General features: G+C 48.3%; 1 protein-coding gene and 1 long non-coding RNA gene across 4 annotated transcripts; one reads left to right on the top strand and one right to left on the bottom strand.

Annotated features, from left to right (window-relative positions):
- Positions 1 to 1,628: 1,628 nt before the first annotated feature.
- On the bottom strand, positions 1,629 to 4,590 carry LOC121706632. Its single transcript, XR_006031087.1, has 3 exons — positions 4,406 to 4,590; positions 2,336 to 2,420; positions 1,629 to 1,945 (listed from the first exon to the last, which is right to left on the bottom strand). It is a non-coding gene; the product is annotated as an uncharacterized LOC121706632 (long non-coding RNA).
- A 71-nt stretch (positions 4,591 to 4,661) lies between these two features.
- On the top strand, positions 4,662 to 17,175 carry mbd6 (methyl-CpG binding domain protein 6). Of its 3 annotated transcripts, XM_042088529.1 has the most exons (14): positions 4,677 to 5,125; positions 5,871 to 5,985; positions 6,232 to 6,414; positions 6,598 to 6,737; positions 6,970 to 7,072; positions 7,435 to 7,597; positions 7,840 to 10,029; positions 10,815 to 11,743; positions 12,167 to 12,335; positions 12,922 to 13,079; positions 13,392 to 14,171; positions 14,797 to 14,846; positions 14,988 to 15,051; positions 15,536 to 17,175. In XM_042088529.1, the coding sequence occupies exons 4-14, from the start codon at positions 6,622 to 6,624 to the stop codon at positions 15,593 to 15,595; spliced, it is 4,782 nt and encodes a 1,593-aa protein (XP_041944463.1). In that variant the 5' UTR covers positions 4,677 to 5,125; positions 5,871 to 5,985; positions 6,232 to 6,414; positions 6,598 to 6,621; the 3' UTR covers positions 15,596 to 17,175. The 3 variants fall into 3 exon arrangements, with proteins under 3 accessions (XP_041944464.1, XP_041944463.1, XP_041944462.1); XM_042088530.1 differs by lacking the exon at positions 5,871 to 5,985 and having other exon boundaries at positions 4,662 to 4,748; XM_042088528.1 differs by lacking the exon at positions 5,871 to 5,985.
- The last annotated feature ends 6 nt before the right edge of the window (positions 17,176 to 17,181 follow it).

Below are 17,181 nucleotides of genomic sequence, written 5' to 3' on the forward strand. Positions count from 1 at the left end.
CAGCGCTATGAACGGCTGGCGTGCGGCATGCCTTTGTCTTCAATTAACTAGGAGCAAATTCCAAAGGTAGCCTATACTTGTTGCCCCTCCTTAAGAACTGAGGAAAGTTGGCCCATTAAGTCCAGATCACCATGAGCATCATCTGCCTCAAAATGTTTAACTTTATACAAAAAAAGGTCAAATATTGACTTGGTCTGTTCAATTAACCTTATGATTTCATGTAATCTCATTAGGCTGCTTTTTCAAACAAGAAAACATCAGCTAAACAACAATTGAGTAGCCTACTTTGAGATGCATGGTGCAACGCGTGCCGTTTATTGCCTAGCAACAGCGCAAGTGGGATGAGCGCAAGGTTAGCGAATAGAAACCTCAAATACTGTCTCCAGGAGCATGGCAATGTTGGAGAGGAGACACTATTAGCACGTCACGAATTGAGTGGCTGTTGCTGAGTAGTAAAGCTTACCCTCTCCCCTGGCTAATGGTTATCACCTCTCAGCTTTAAGTGCCATTGGTGGGCCATTGTTTTTTTTCTGCCAGCCTTACACATGGTGTTTGTCCAACTATTCAAACAGTACCTGCTGTTTCTATGTGATATTGAAGCAATATTGTGTGCTGGTTAAAACAATAAAACTTGATTCAAAGTTGTACAATATATTTGTCATGTTTTCTGTTTGTGAGAACATGGAAAGTAATGCTAAAGTAAGTTCATGCAGGTGAAACTTGCACTTTTTTCTTCCACATTCTGGACAAGTTTGAATGCAGGCAATAACCTTATTCTTCGACCCTTACATCTGTGATTTCCCAGTGTCCTTATTAAACCCACTTTGACAGGGATAGCAGGGTGTGTCTTCAATCCCAGACCAATAAAGTGTCAAACATTAAAGTAGCCTATCGTTTGAAAGTGTATACTAGAAACAACAGCAGTAATGTTGTCAATAATGGTAATAAGGCTGTAATAACTAAAATCTAATACAGACCAAGGAACGTGTAGCCAGGGATATGTTGTTATTGTTGTTGTTTTAGGATTTTCATGATGATTTAAACTAATATTGATGTAAACATTAGGCTACTACTTACACAGAACTATTACTGCACATTAATTGCAAATAAAACTCAAGCAAATGAACACCATTTGACTGGGGAGGTCCGCTTTTTGACTGCTCCCGAACAAGGTCACTCTGTATCCCGACTCCTTTCGGGTCGGTTGCACAGTTTGATACAGTGCTGTCCAAAATACTACTAATAAGCTTTTGTGTGTGTAAGGCAACAGTATATAAAGTCAACAGATTTTTTTTGTGCTAGAACACAACACATTTTACCCTCAGAACTATACCTGAAAATTAAAATGTAATATAACTCAAAAGATTAAAAACAGAAAACAAAACATTTCAGAGTATCCCCACTATACATTTTAATTGTGGGTAAACAAAGCTAATAGAAAAGATTAAATTGTTGCCGTATAGTAATATTTGTCTTTTTAACCATTCCATTTTTCTTTCAAGTGTTTTTCCAAGCTGTCGGACCACAAAAAGGAGCAAGTTTTTTAATGCAGTTTTTAATTTTTTTTCTCCATAGGCAGACAATAGCTATCAAGGGAGTTAACATGACATGGACAGGATAGACCACATGTTATATCTGAATATAGGACGGTCCGTGACCTCAAATCCTATGTTTGTAAATTCATAAGACAAACTTTCCAGCTGCAGCACATTGCTATATTTATATTTATGAATATTATTATTATCATCATTTCATTATTATTATTACAGACGGGATTGTGTTGGACATGACTTGGGTGTCCATGCTGTCTTTTACCCCTTCTCAAGTCTTTTGTTTGTGTGTACTGCATTCTGGGTTGTTGTCTTGTTGCAGGGTAAAGCACCGCCCCGTGGCTCGTGTATCCTCTTATGTGGACAGTGTGCCTCAGTTTACTCTTCTAAAACATCTGTGTATAAATTATATTAAATGTGAAATATTATCATCATCAAGGGTATGGCATCTGCTACAGAGACAGATACAGGTGTCGTATTCGACTGTGTAAAATATACCCAGATGTCAAAAGAGGTACTATAATAGACATGTTGACAGAAAACTGCGACAGTATTTTCAGACTATTCATGTAAATCTTTCTTTTTAAATATTAATTTTATATTTTATTTATTTAATTAAATTGATACAACAGGATGAATTCACATTAATTTTTATGACAGTATCAGTGAATAATTTTCTTAACAAAGACAGGTAACAAACACATGACAGACATACAGATCATTTGAAAGGAGCCAACATTAAAAAATGTAATATAATTTTCTTCTATACAAAAGTGCCTTTGTACCTTACAGAGATCTACTGGCGTATCAAAGTTATGGAACGGCACCTCATCTTACCGGGTTGATACACGATGCGATACAGCCTACAAACTGTCATAAAAAAGAGAATACCATTTTATGTGCCTATTTGGTCCATAATATCTACAACAGCATCAATAACATATAAAGATAGAGGTCAAGTTTGAAACTTTATGTGTTCTCTTTTAAATCAAAAAGGGAAGAGAAGAAACATACTATATTTTATTTCATGGTCAGATTTCTATTACTGCAATATTTGGTTTGCATTTTGTGTTTTATTTGTGGTTTTGAACAGGAGTAATACCAATTGAATTATCTCTGCTCGAATGTGTTATCTTTCTATAACATTGCAAGATATAGATTTTGCCATAGTGGTCTGTTTCACACTCATATGCATTTGATTAATTATTTGAGTTTCAGTTTTTTATTTTTCAAAAATGACTGAATGAATTGTGAACATTCTTGTTGTGTAGCTTTTCTCTCTTTTCTTCACTCTTCATTTCTACTCCTATTTCCTCCTAGGTACTATTTCTGTTCTTGTTATGTTGTCCGTTCATCGTCCGATCAGTTTCTGGTTTTCTACTTACTCCCTTTATTTGAACCTTTTAATTTGTGTATAAGAGTTTAATATTTTAATAGCTGTATGTGACTTTACTTCAAATGACATTTTCATCATCCCCCTGCCTGACCATGTCTACATTCTTTGTCAAAATGCTGCTGTCAAAATATGATGTCATTCACACTTTAATAGATTTTGAATCAGATATGTGATATGAAATATGTGTATCTTATAATGCCATGTTATAGCCTACATTTAATAATGAAGGAAGTTTGATCAGTTAAACTGATTCATCTTACAATACAATCTTGCGTTGGCCTTGTTTAACATACTTAGCTTCTGATAAGTTTCTTTTGGGTTTTTTTCCCCAACAAGTTTACTACACAATCCTTGTCTGTCTTCTGCTGTGGCACTGTTGACAAAATCTGCCATACACGCCTTAGATTTGGAGTCTTGTTTCAGTCTTTAGATTTGGTGCTTACAATATGTTAATATTATGCTGTTAATATATTATGCATTACTTCAGGTAGTTAAACTAGCAGGCTTTTCATTGTGGGCAGCCGTGGCCTACTGGTTAGCACTTCGGACCTGTAACCGGAGGGTTGCTGGTTCGAACCCAACCAGTAGACATGGCTGAAGTGCCCTTGAGCAAGGCACCTAACCCCTCACTGCTCCCCGAGTGCCGCTGTTGATGCAGGCAGCTCACTGCGCCGGGATTAGTGTGTGCTTCACCTCACTTTGTGTGTATACTGTGTGCTGTGTGTGTTTTACTAATTCACGGATTGGGATAAATGCAGAGACCAAATTTCCCTCACGGGATCAAAAGAGTATATATACTTATACTTTTACATACAGTATTTTGTGCCGGCTTTGTTTATCAAACGTCAAGTGCAAAGTGCAAAGTCAGTCAATGAGCAGTGTCTGAATTAAATCCATAATGTAGTGTGATGGGCACTGAGCTGATCTACTGATGTTTGTGCTTTAACGTCTTTCTCATGGCATTAAACTACTGAAAAGATTCGGCATAATTAACAATAGACACACTTTGCACCTTGCAATTTGTCCAGCATTTAAATTAGGGGAGGCCCTATGTGTTCTTAGATGTGTGTTATCATCCAATAATACATGACTGACCTCAAAAGCTGCTACTCACCTCTTTATCATTTTGAATCAGTAAATTGTGAGATATGATGCTTACATTTATTATTGTCATTATTTTATTTTGTTTGTTTGTTTGTTTTATTCAGTCAGATCAATGGCCTACCTACATCTTGGCAGGCCATTGATCTACTATGCAGTATCTTATGTTGGCCATGTTTAACAAACTTAAACACACACTGATCTACACTTCACCCATTATGTTACAGAATATGATGTGTTTTATCAACCAAATTATTATAGCTATGTGATTTTAATTTACACTGTGGTCGCATGACCATGTTCATGTTGCTGACCTTTGTTCTTGACTAAATTGGCAGTTTTGATTCGGTCCCTTTACCTTAGCTTACCCCAGTTTTCCCCTTGTCTGGACCGGATTCTCTGATTTTTCTCATTGATCTTTTGTCAAAAGTCAGCGCTTTTACATTGTATCAACGCATAAATGTGTCATTGTATCACCGGACAAGGCTGCTTACATGATACTGTAACAAAGGACAAGATTCCACTCTTCCACTCTAGAATGTTGCCGTGGTGGTGCCGTGTTGGGCGCGGTGCATTTTGGGTATGGAATTCCCAAGACCGTCCCTAGGCGACTGCGCATGTCTGAGAGGAAACTCCATTATTTTTTTGGCACGGAATCCTAAGGAAAAAATAGGAACTTGGAAACAAGGATAAAGCAAAAGGTACACAATTGAGTCCAAATCATATCAGAAGACATGGTTGCACGCCCAAATGAAGTTTGAGTCGATGTTTCGGGTTTGAATGGAACGATCGCACCCGCTACGACCGACAAGGATCATCTCGAAATTAAAGTCATTTGCGACAATGCAACGGGCGCAATAAAACCCATCGTTATTGCTCTTTGTTTTTAAACAGGACGGGCCGATGGTACACGCCTAAGAGACGAACAATTTAACAAAAAAATTATGATCGTTTCATAAAATAACGGTTATAACAGCAGCCCTTGCAACTAAACTCTGTCAACTAGCTAGCTAGCTATTGCTATCTCTAGCTTCTGCACTGCAGCGCGGCGAAGGAACAGGAAACTTCGTAAACAGAGGTATGTTGTATTAGCTAGCAAGTTAGCCAAGCCAGCTAGCTAAGAATATATTTGTACATTTTGCTCCAGTAATTTGCACTAATAAAGGTCGTGAACTTAGACGTCGGTCAGCTCCTTGTTTTATCATTAGAGGTCATATGGTATGCATAACAGCGTCTACTGTGCATCTTTTCCAGGTATCTGGGAAGCTAAAATGCTATGGTTGATTTGTTTACACTCAGGAAAGATCCATCAGATTAGCCTGCTAACTTTAGTAATGGTCTAGATATGTAATAAATATCAACATGTTTTTGATAAAGATTGTCACTGACTTTCGGGGTAGAAGCTATTGTTCAGTAAGAGGAGCAACTGTGGTAGTGTGTCTCGGTATGTTATGCTTTAGTCTGTGTCTGCTCTTCTAATCTCGAAGTGCAATGGTTACCTTATTTTACTGTCTCTTTGTAGCATTAAATAGTCCACTTCTGGACCAAATTTACCACATTTAATGTTGCTAACCAGCTAACGTTATAACCTTTTTCGAGATCAGTACAGCACATGTATGGGTGCCATACAGCTGTACTGTGTTAAGTTGCACTGCATTGTGGTTATGTCTGTAAATAAATGTATACGAGTTACTCTCTTTCCAAGACCCCTCTAATTCCCTAGACATATAGGCTACAGAAAACACACTCTTTCTGTTGTTTTTCTGGCTTTGATTTTTAATTCTTTCCTGTTTCCTTTCCTTTTTGCACTCTTCCCCTGGTAGTTGCACTCTCACGTGTGGAGAAAAGGTTGCTTCCAGGACATCAAACAGAACCCAGTGACACATTTCACACCCACTGTTATCCTCACTTCTCCTTACCAACTGATGGCTTGTTTGTGTAAGCCTAACACTTGAGAGATCCTGCTCAAGAAGGCACCAGTCTGACATAGTTGAATACATTTGGAAGGATAATCCATGTATTTCTTTTGTGCGCGTCATTGTTTTTGTAAAGGTTTATGTATGTCCATGCACAATTAGTGTTTACAGGAATATATGTCCACTAACACAATAGTGAGAAATGGAGCACCTGTGAATCTTTGTGTTGCTAACTATCTTAGTGCATTCTTTTTATTTGACTCTCCAGACGGGGAAATTCCCAGGCTTCAACAGAGCGCACGAGTAGAGCAGAACAGCAGAGAGGGCGTGAGCGCAGGCAGGCAGTCAGCTGGATCGGTGTCCCAGTGTGTACAGCTCTGCTCTGTGAACATGTCCTCTGAGAGCTGGATTCCTTGGACGCTACTGACCAGGGCTATATGAAGATGAAAAGGTGATGACTTAACTGGCATTTCTATTTATTCTAATCTCTGTGGTGTCACATATCTAGGTTGCTGTTGCCTCAACTGTAGGTATTTTATATATTGTACATAGGCGATACCCTCTGTTCTGTAATCATTCTTCTTGGCACTGCTTTTTAATGAACACTTGCACATTTGTCTGCTCTCCGTGGAAGGTGCTGGAAGCCTGTGAGCAGAAAATGACGGGAGGTAGTGAGTGTGCTGCTGGAGACAAAGATGGCGTCCCCACACGGACAGCACAGGTGCCCGTGGGTTGGCAGAGAAAATTGGAGGACGGGGCGGTGGCCTACATCAGGTGAGCAGAGTAGCAACGCATGTTTGTGCAGACAAACAAACAAACAAACAAAACCAATGCAAAAACAATACAAATATGCAATAAAAGTAGAACAAATATATTGAGTTGAACAGAATATGTTGTCATTTTAAGGGACACAATTGCAGTGATGGCTAGCATACTCAACATGCCATTACATTGTTTTTGACCCTAGCAAATTGCTCATTTCACGTTTGTTTGTTCTCGGTTGCAGCCCAAGTGGCACCATCCTGTCCTCAGTGGAAGAGGTTAGGGCGTACCTGCTGACAGACAGCACGTGTAAGTGTGGGTTGGAGTGCCCACTGGTCATCCACAAGGTAGGAACCCGTAGATATGTGTGCTGATTCCTCTGGTAAAGCATTGTGACATTATTGGAGATGAGATATTAATCTGTGTTGAAATGATTGGTAGTTTTTTATGGAGCTAATAATCATTGTGAATGTGATCCATGTTGTTCTCTTGCTTTTTTTATGGCAAACCATTTTAGAAATAAGCCATATTGGCAGAATGAGTGCATGAAATCAGCTTGACCAGTAATCTAGGAAAGGGACCCTTAAGGACGGACACGTCATGTTGTGTGGCCATGAGCCTGTGACTGGCCTCCCTTTTCAAGGTCACAGGCTCGTCTGGTCTGGTCTGGTCTCTGACTCTGTCCGACTGTCTCCTGGTCCCCCCTCAGGTCTTTAGCTTTGACCCGGTGGCTGTAGTGAGGCCACAGAGCCAACAGCCTGGCAAGGCCGAGGAGGACATGACGAAGCTCTGCAACCACCGCAGGAAAGTGGTCGCCATGGCAGCACTGTGTCGCAGTATGCAGGCCTCCCAGCTTCCTCTCCACGGCCCCGGTACAAGCCGCCGATTAGCTCTGTGTCAACACACTCTAGAGTTAGCATAAGATTGCTGAAGTAGATTGTAAAAACATGAACTCAGACAGTACATCTTTGCTTTGGCAAAAGTAAGCATAAATGTAATGTGCTGCATAGTAAGGTTTTTTAGGCTAAGGACGGAATTTGTGTTTGGCCAGGTTTCACTGTAACTGTGTGTGTGTGTGTGTGTGTGTGTGTGTGTGTGTGTGTTGTCTTGTTAGGGAGCTCCTTCTGTTCCATGGAGAGAGGGGGCCCTCTGGGAGTCCGGATGGAAGACGGAGGCCACTGCACTTATTCAGTCCAACCTCGACTCTCTGCTCAGTCCAGGTCCAACAGCAGCCCGGCCCCTTGCGGAGCAAGCAGCAGCTTCCCCGTGTCTCCTACAATGACACTCCACCACAACGGATCCTTGGCTCACTCCAACGCTCTCCTGTCCTCCGAGGGCGCGGTCGTCTCAAAGAGGCCGTCGTCGTCTTCCCCCGGTTGCAACTCGGCGGGCTACGGCGTGCCTCCGTGGTGCGCCCGTCCCTCCACGCCTCACACCATCATCCAAAGGCTGCCCCAGGCCTCGGGGTCGCCGGGCTCGTCAAAGCTGGGGACCCACCCGGGCAGCGTCTTATCGCTGGACGTCGCGCTCTCTGCCTCGTCCTCGCCGTCCGCTTTGTCTCTGACCATGACGGGAGGAAGGCCCGGACAGAGCCATCAGCAGCAGCAGCAGGGAAGCGGCGTCAAGTCGCCCTCGCCCATCTCCCTGTGCCTGTCGCCCTCCAGGCCCCTGGACGCTACCTCTCCCCACCAGCGCTCACGCCACTCCTCCGCCTCCTCCACGCTCTCTGAGCAAGGCGTCGTCGTCGCGGGGCCTCTGGGGGGCGCTAAGCCGCCCTGCCCGGCACGCTCGCCGCTGCCCCCCAACGCCGTGCCCTGCCTCTCGCCCAAAGTCCCCCTGCGTCCGGCGAGCCCCCGCGGGCGCCTGGAGGGCATGTTGCAGCACTACAAAGACTGCAGCGCCGCCGGCCCTGCTCCACCGCAGCACCCCAGCAACCAAAGCAACTTTCAGGTACCCCAAAATCTGTCCCATTTCGTGGCCGGCGGCGACAGGAAGAACGGTCCGGCGGCGGCGCCCGGCCCGGGGTCGTCGGTCCACGGTTCGGCTGGGGCGGCCGGCGGGTTCCTGGGCCTGCAGAAGACCCCGCAGCACGTCTCCTCGTTCCCGGCCAGCAGCCTGCTCTCGGCCGCCGCCAAGGCCCAAATGGCCAGCCAGAAGAGCCAGACTCTGGGCGGCGCTGTGGACGGTGGCGTGACGTCCTGCGCGGGCCCCGAGAAGGACCCCCAGCAATCCAAGGTATTGATAAGCACTTTAAACAGTAGCCTCCCCCCCTCCAGCGCTCGGCCACTCCCCATGACCGCCTTCCTGCTTCCCCACTCCCCGTCGCTCCCCTCCCAGGCCCTCGGCCAGACCCTGCCGCTGGCGCTGACCACGGCGGACAAGGTCTCGCGCCGCAAGCGCCAGCGCCGGTCTCCCACGGTGCTCAGCATGCTCAAGGAGTCGCAGCTGCACAGCCTGAGGGCCGTCGGAGACCTCTGCGCTCTGCCCGCCCCCAGCTCCGTCCCCTCCCCTTCCTCCTCCCCTTCCTCCTCCTCCCCCTCCCCCTCCCCCAGCACCCCTCTGCTCCCCCCTCCGTCCTCGGAACACTTCCCCGCGCAGCAGTGCCCTTCCGCCCCCCACAACTGCTCTCTCCCCCCTGGCCTCCCCAAGCAGGCGGACGCGGAGGACCTCCGGCGGCTTGGCCCCGCGGTCCAGCCCCTAGCGACGCCGTCGCCGTCCCAGCCGCTCTCAGCTCTCCTGCAGCTCCTCAGCATGCAGAACGCCCAGGCTTCCGCAATCGCCACGCAGTCCTCCTCTTCCTCCTCCTGCTCCTCCTCTTCCTCCCCCCTCGGCCCCGCCAACAACAACAACGGCCGGCTGGCCCACGCGCCGTCCCCTGTGGCCGGCCTCGTGGTGCAACCCCTTGACCACTGCGACGCTCCGCACATGCAAACCGCTCAGCAGCAGCAGCTGGCCCAAAGCCTCGTACCGGCTCTGGAGAGCCCACCTCAGCTGCCCTCTGCACACTCGTTCCCCCTGATGGCCATGGCTGAGGAGATGGACGCTGCCATTAACACCACCCCCACCACCACCTTCACCACCACCACCACCACAGCCATGCTCAAGTCAAGCCCCAGCCATATCCTCAACCTCAGCCAGCACCGCGCCACCACTGCCCCATCGGGTCCACCACAGGACGCCAGCGGTCAGATCCTCGGCCTGCTGGGCCAGCTGTCCGCTGCGCCCCCGTGTGGCCCCAAACTGGGAGTCGGACCTCACGATGAAGTCAGCTACTCCACCCAGAGTCAGGCGATGGACGCAGAAGGTGAGAGAGAGAAAGGGAGAGTGAGAGTGTGATTGCTTGTTTACTCTGCGCTTGGACTGAAAGGTTTGGCTGCCCATGTTAAGTCCACAGGCTGTGGGTTTTTTAGACCTGCCTTGTTTTGCCAAATTTTCTGTGTTTGGGCAACTGTTTCTCTGTAATGTCCAATTTATTAAGAGAGGATTATTTGGCTGAGGAAGAAAGAGCTTTCTGAAGTCAGACAGCAGAAATGACCTAACGATAAGCACAACAGTGAGAGTGATGAGCAAGGCAGCTAATCATTACAGCATGCGCGGCTCACTAGAGACCTGCAACGGCCAACCTTTGTGGCGCCCCTAACACACCCACCACATTATTTTGACTCATTCCTCGATCAAACATCTGGCAAAACACTGGATGTTTATGTTGGACATGAAGGGAAAGTTATTCCGGTAAGGTGTCGTGTATTGTGGTCACTCATGTTATTATGTTACGTTTGAAGTATTTAGTATTTATATTAAGGGCCGTTTCATTTGATATTTCAAAACACTAGTTTGGCTAGATGGTGCACACTGCCTCTTACATGCAGCCTGAACACAAATCACTACAAAGCCTGCCTGACTGCTTCGTTTGTGGGCATTTCACTTAATATGATAGCAGTGTAGATTGCCTTGGATTCCCATTTCGGGCATTTTTGGTTATTTTTCAAGAAAACGAAATTAAATAAATGAATAATCTTTATTAAAATAATCTTCATATTTATCTATTATATTCAAATAATCTGTACATTTAATAACCCCTCCTCTCAGGTTCTCTGGTGTCCGTGGAAACGGTGGACGGCGCCGAGGCCAGGCTGCTGGGTCCGTGTGCCTCTGACCCGGGCTTGACTCTCCCCTCGGCCGACCCGTGCAGTGCCCTGCAGCTGGCCGAGTCCTTCCCCTTCATGAACCAGGAGCAGCTCCTCCAGCTGCTCTCGGCCAACTCTGGACTGCCCTCCCTGCTGCCCCCATTCCTGGGCTCCCTCCCCCTGTGGACGGGGCTACAGCAGACCACACAAACAACGGCCCAGCCACAACAGCCCCCGCAAAATCACCACCACCACCACCACCACCACCACCAACAACAACAACAACAACAACAACATCAACAGCAACAGCTGCAACAAGCAGGCCTGCTCAACCAGACCTCCCAGCTAAACATCTTACCGTCTCTATCAGGAGCTCAGGGAGACTTTCCAGTCAATCTCATTAGTCTGCTAAACCCCCCCCCGCCGCCTCCGCCTACTGCTGCTGCCGGTGTGGCTGTCCAGGGTTCGCCGGGCGACGCCGGAGACAAGCCCAGCCTCCAGGCCCTGCTCATGGCGTCTCTGCTGCTCAGCCAGCAGCACGCGGCCACCATGCTGCCGCTAGCCGGCCTCGGACAGCTCAACCTGGACATGCAGTCGCAGCAGCAGCATCAGCCGGGGGGGGCGGCGTTCGCCCCGCTGCCGGACGGCCTGTCGCTCGATAAGACGCCGGGGCTGCTGGACTCGGTGCTGACGGGCCCCGGGCTCCTGGAGGCACTCCAGGGCCTGGTGACGGCGGGCGACGCCGGGGCTCTCTCGGCCCCGCAGTCCCTCCTGCTCTCCGCACCCCTCCCCCCTCCGGCCTTCCTCTCCCTTAACCCCGCGCTGCTGGCCGCCGCGCTCGGCCCTGCTGACCCCCTCCCCACCCAACACTCCCCGCCGGCTCACTCTCAGGTACCCCCCCGCCCCCGCGTCCACCCGCCCGCAGTGCATGCTTGCCAGTGCCTGACTCAACGCCCCCCTTCCTTAGCACGTTGCATGCTGGGAGTAGCGCCCGAATGCCACACATGTTCCCATATGTGCGACCGCTCCAACATGGCGGCACACGCAGCACCTTCTAAATGTCCTTTACGCTGCTCTAACTGACCTGCTCTAACTGACCTGCACTCACACCTGTAGATGTAGTGTGGATTCCTCTAATATTATCTGTAGTGCTAACATGCATGGGTACAATGGCATGTCTTGTCTCAAACATCAGAAGTCCCCCGTCTCTCTGTTTTAAAGTCTGTGTGTGTGTGTGTGTGTGTGTGTGTGTGTGTGTGTGTGTGTGTGTGTGTGTGTGTGTGTGTGTTGTGCGCGCGTGCGTGTGTGTTCTAGGGGACTGTCTCCAGCCCTTCGGCAGGCTCTACCTCTGTCCCCTGCGCCCCTCTGCTGCCCAGCGCTGTGCCTGAAGAAATGAACTCTCTGGTGCCCCTGACCGAACAGGACAAGAGCAATGGCCAGAACCCTCCACTCCTGCCCCCTCTGCTCCCCCCAGGGATGATGGGTACGTGCCTGACGGACTGGTCAAATAGGCTTTGTCGAGTTTCCTCCAGTTGAATCAGTCGGTAGATAACGAGAAGTGTTTGTCGTAGAAATCTCAGGTTTGGAATGACAACAATTGGTCCAAGATTCAGTGTGTTGTTTGCCCTCTGCTCCGTTGTTGTGTCATTATGAAGTCGTCATCAAACTGCTCTTTGCCAAAATTAACGACTTTCTCCCCTCAAGGTATTTTCCATCGCGCGCGGATGAGTGAGTCCTCCTGTCAGCCGTCTGAGCTGGGTTGCCACACGTTAATTAAAATGTGCCGTCTCCCGCTGATTCGGTGATTTGGTGGCCGTGTGATTGCCGTCATTAAAAGAGAGCAAACAGCTCCTTTGCCGGGTTGCACAGCTAAATGACTTTCAGGCTCCATCGTTTTATTTGTTTAGCATGGTGGTTAATGAGTCCCATGCTGTGTTCACAGACACACCATAATGGATCGCATTTTTTAGGGGGGTATTTCTTTTGTTTTTTAGTTGGAAAAATCTGCCGGGTGCATGATTAGGTCGACCAAAACGAGTTTACGGAGAACGTTTTCATGTCTTCTCCAGGTGACCTGACAGCCCTGGGCAACATCAGTGGCCTCCACAGTTTACTGGGTGCAGGACCTTTGCTGCTGCCCCAAGTGCCCGGCCCTGCGCTGGGCGTTCCTCTGCCCCAAGGCCAGGGTGCCCTTAACCCACTAGCCTGCCTCATCAACAGCCTACAGGTGAGGCGCACGTCTCACACACTGTGTGTGTGCAAAACGTTATGCCATTTTCATCACGTGGGTCTAAAGAGTCACATGAGATTTTTATTTTATTTTATCATGCAATTTTATTCACTTGTTTGTTTTAATCTTTAATTTATGTAGTTTTTAATAATACCTTCTTGCCTGCCGTGATTTAGCGCTAGGTGCTGATTATGGCATTAAACTAAAACCTACTGCTACCCTCTGTGTGGATTTGTGAGGCTTCATTGGTGCTTATAGGATTTGGTCAGAAATGATGAGCTTCACTTGACCTGTCTGTTTTCTGGCCAGCTTAACATGGGCCCCACCCTCACCGTGGACAAACAGCTGGGCCTGGCCGAAGCCACCAACGCGCCCCAGGAAGAGGACATTCCGGTCAGCCAGCTGGCCCAGGAGCCCGTGCCCAACCCAGGCCACGTCCAGAGCGCTCAGCCCCCACAGCGGGAGAGCGCCGCCGCCGGGGCGCTGTTTGACCCCTACGGCTCCTTCATGGACACCATCTACACCTCCTTCCTGCAGGTCAGCGGAAAGGACCCCGACGCGCTGGGCGGAGGTGGCGGTGTGTCGGGCGGAGCCTCCTCCTCCTCCTCCTCCTCCTCGTCCTCCAACCCGCTGTCCTTCCCGGCGCCGGACCTCCCCGCCCTGCTGGCCCAGCCAAGCGCTCCGCCGTCCCTGAGCCCGCGCCGGGCCTGCTCCGTGCACAACTCGGACCTGTCGCGCCTGGGCATGGAGGCGGCGCAGTCGCCGGCCCGCGGAACGCCCAAGCTCAGCGAGGACGCCTCGTCCACGCCGCCGCCCAGCAAGCCGGCGGGGGGGGGCTCGGAGGGACACGACGACCAAGCGCCGCCGCAGACGCTGCCGCTGCCGCCCGCCTTCCTCGAGGAGGCCAAGACGGACGGCTCGTCCTCACTGTGCGTCTACAGCAACGGGCTGGCCGCGGGGACGGGCCTCCAGGAGGAGCGGGAGGAGGGGGACGGGGGCCGAACGCAGCCGCAAGGCTACCTCAGCCCCCGCGCTAACGCTGAGCCCACGCAGGACAGCGCGGTGTCCAATGAAGCAGACTCGGGGAAGGTGAGAGTGAGTGGACGGGTCAGTGTGGTCGTTGGGAGTGGTGATGATTACTCTTAGAGGGCTCAGGCAGAGCATGACTTTAGAAGCATGTAACGAGATGAAACGGACATGGGGAAACTGAGTCTGTGTGCATGTGTTGGTGGTGTGGTTGGTCGCATACTACAGGCATGATCTCACTTGCCTGTACAGGCTGTGGAGCAGCAGTAACAAAACTACCTGACCACTGGTAAGCCAGGGTTTGATTCCCGCCATTGCGTGTCCCTTTGGATAAAAGTGTCTGCTAGATTCCAGGCAACTTTCCCTTTCACATTCACTTCAACTTTATGTAACAAGAGTTGACAGTCCGGAGACTCCTACTGAACAAAAGCCTACTGGCTTCCCTCTAAGGCCCACCCCTGACTTAAGCAGTTCCCTGCTCATTTAGCAAAAAGCACATTCTAGCTTTGCCATCTGGAGGAGTTTGGTAGTTTCGAGACATCAAAAGTATTTCTTCAAAATGTCAGTGCAGCATAATCTCTATAATATAAAGTCTTTATAGAGTCTATATTTCTGTATGTATAACCATGTGTCTTGAGTGACTCCTCTCCAGCGGGGACGCTCACCGCTCGACTCTTCTCTCTTTCAGGAGTCCGCCACACGGACAGGAGGCCGGAGAGGAAGGAAGAGGAAACAAGTGTAAGCTTTCACAGCTGAGCTTATTGCTGCTGAACTCACTACCTATTTAGCACATTTTAGTACATATTTAATAAACATTTCCTGCATGGATGGTTTCTCCTAACATCATCTTTTAAATGTTTTTTTTTGTTGCCCTGGTAGACTTGAGAGGGTGGCAGAAGGACCTGGGGGTCTAGACAGCATCATAGAGGAACCACAAGTTACAGTAAGGCTCTTACTTTGCAGCATATTTCAACTGTGGCTGTAGACCACATGCTGATTTGGTGCTTGTGCTGGTGCATGGATTGTTGATATTACTGAGGTTTGTGGACTGAGTGAGTTAACAATTAATGTAGTCATAGTTCAATATGACTCATGTAGTGAGAGATCCACATTCTGCTTAGGCAGCACAGTATGATTGTTCTTTTCACTCGGCTGTCACATCTATTTCGGAGTGTTTTTGTGGGGGAAAACCGCCGACTGTGTCATAGTCGCGGAGATCCACATTGTTGCTTCAAGACAGGATTAGAAAAAAAATAGACCTGCTGTGTCTCCGAGCTTTGCTTATTGTGATTTTATTGAAAGAGAGATAACTGACCTAACATTATCCAAAACTTCACCAAAGATTCTACTCCTGTCTACTTGAAAGGCAGCGTTTGCTCTCGATCCTGAGATGCCATCTGAGTTTATTTTTCTTCTTCTTCCATCAGATAGCACTGCCCAAGCCTGCAAGGTCCACGAGGGGCAAGAGGAGAAGAGTGGTCAGATAGCCTCTCTCCTGACCTCGCCTGGCGGCCCCCACCCTTGGGCAGTTAGTGGACTTCTCTACCCCATCAACACCAGCACTGTCACCGCCTGGTGACCACCCCCCAGCCCACCCAATCCCTGAACCCCTGTATGTGGCCGAGTCATTGTGAATCACTGCGCCTCACTGTGAAGACCCACAGAGACTTTTCAACGACTCCCGTTCCCCAATAGGTGTGTTGTTCAGATCCCCCCCCCCCCCCCCTCTCGTGGAGCCAGTTGTGTGCTGTTGGGACCACTTTCTGTTTCCACGCCAACCCCATACTCCCAGAGATGCTGGGCCATCGCATCCCTGGTTGTTTTGAGGGGCAGAGAACAGGAGAAGTTTAGCTGCGATAAATGGATTATCATTCATTTTCATTCTGTGTGGGATATTTCTACATATATAGGAAAATTGTATATGTCTGTGTGTGTGCGTTTGTGTGTTCACATCGGCAACTGTGTGTATGTGTGTTGTGATTTTTTTTAGTTGTGTATTACATCAGGGTCATGGAAAACTTGAATGAAGTGAGTGCAGTAGGTCCAGGAGCAGTTGTTTTGCATGTTGCGCTACGTAAGTGTGTAAGTGTGTGTGTCCTGCTGTTGCTGAGACCAGAGCGTGACCCAGCGGCACCCTTGGCACACTCGAGCTCTGCGCCCACGCCTCACCCGCCACACAGCGCTACAGTGCCCCACCTGGCCCACACAGTGCTACTGCACACATGCACGCGTCTCATTACCAACCAACCAACCAACCATTCTCTCAGCGCTGGGTGGCCTTGTCGCTGGAGATGTGGAGACGCCTCAGGCCTGTTTTTTTTTTCCCCCTTTGTGACGCTCATCCTATCCTGACACAATTCTCAGTGGGACCCATCATCAAGCTTGGCACGAATTTGCCAAACAGAGAAAAAAAAAAAAGAAAACCTACACGCTCGCTCCATGAGGAAAAGGGGGCACCTACTCCTCCCTGGTCCGTTGAGACAAATGTTGATTTCTTTGGGTTTTTGTTGTTCTCTTAACCATGTGTTTGGGGAGTGAGGGAAGGGGGTGGGGGAGGGATGAGGAGGAAAGTTACCCATGGCCATGGGATTGATTAGGATCCCGTCTGTGAAATCAGGTTCTCCGAGGTGTCCTCTGCCGGTGTGAGCATAGCATAGCATAGCAGCAGTCTGCCACTCACGCTCTCAACAGGATCAACAGCAGTCCTGTTCTCATATTTGGAAGTCTGAATCCGGCTTCCCATCCTTCATCAACATAGGCACAAGTTACTGACTATTTAAAATAATGATTTAAGTAATAATGAAGCAGAATATGCAATTTTACTATCAAATTTTTGTATATATGTACAGTTTTAGTATTTTATTTTGTACACTTTTTTAGGAAAAAAATGATCAATTTGTAAAGTATTTCTTCCTCAGACGATGCCCCTTTTCCCTGCCGTTTTCATATTTACGTTCGATTTGTAAAGAGAATCCTTTTAAAATTGTGAATGGTAGCATTTTGTTTTTCAATGGAAGTTGATTTGTTTTGTTTTTTTATTTAACAGATTAAAAACATGTTTACCAGAGGTCCA

This window comes from Alosa sapidissima, chromosome 4 (genome assembly GCF_018492685.1).
Source record: "Alosa sapidissima isolate fAloSap1 chromosome 4, fAloSap1.pri, whole genome shotgun sequence".
Lineage (NCBI taxonomy): Eukaryota > Metazoa > Chordata > Actinopteri > Clupeiformes > Clupeidae > Alosa > Alosa sapidissima.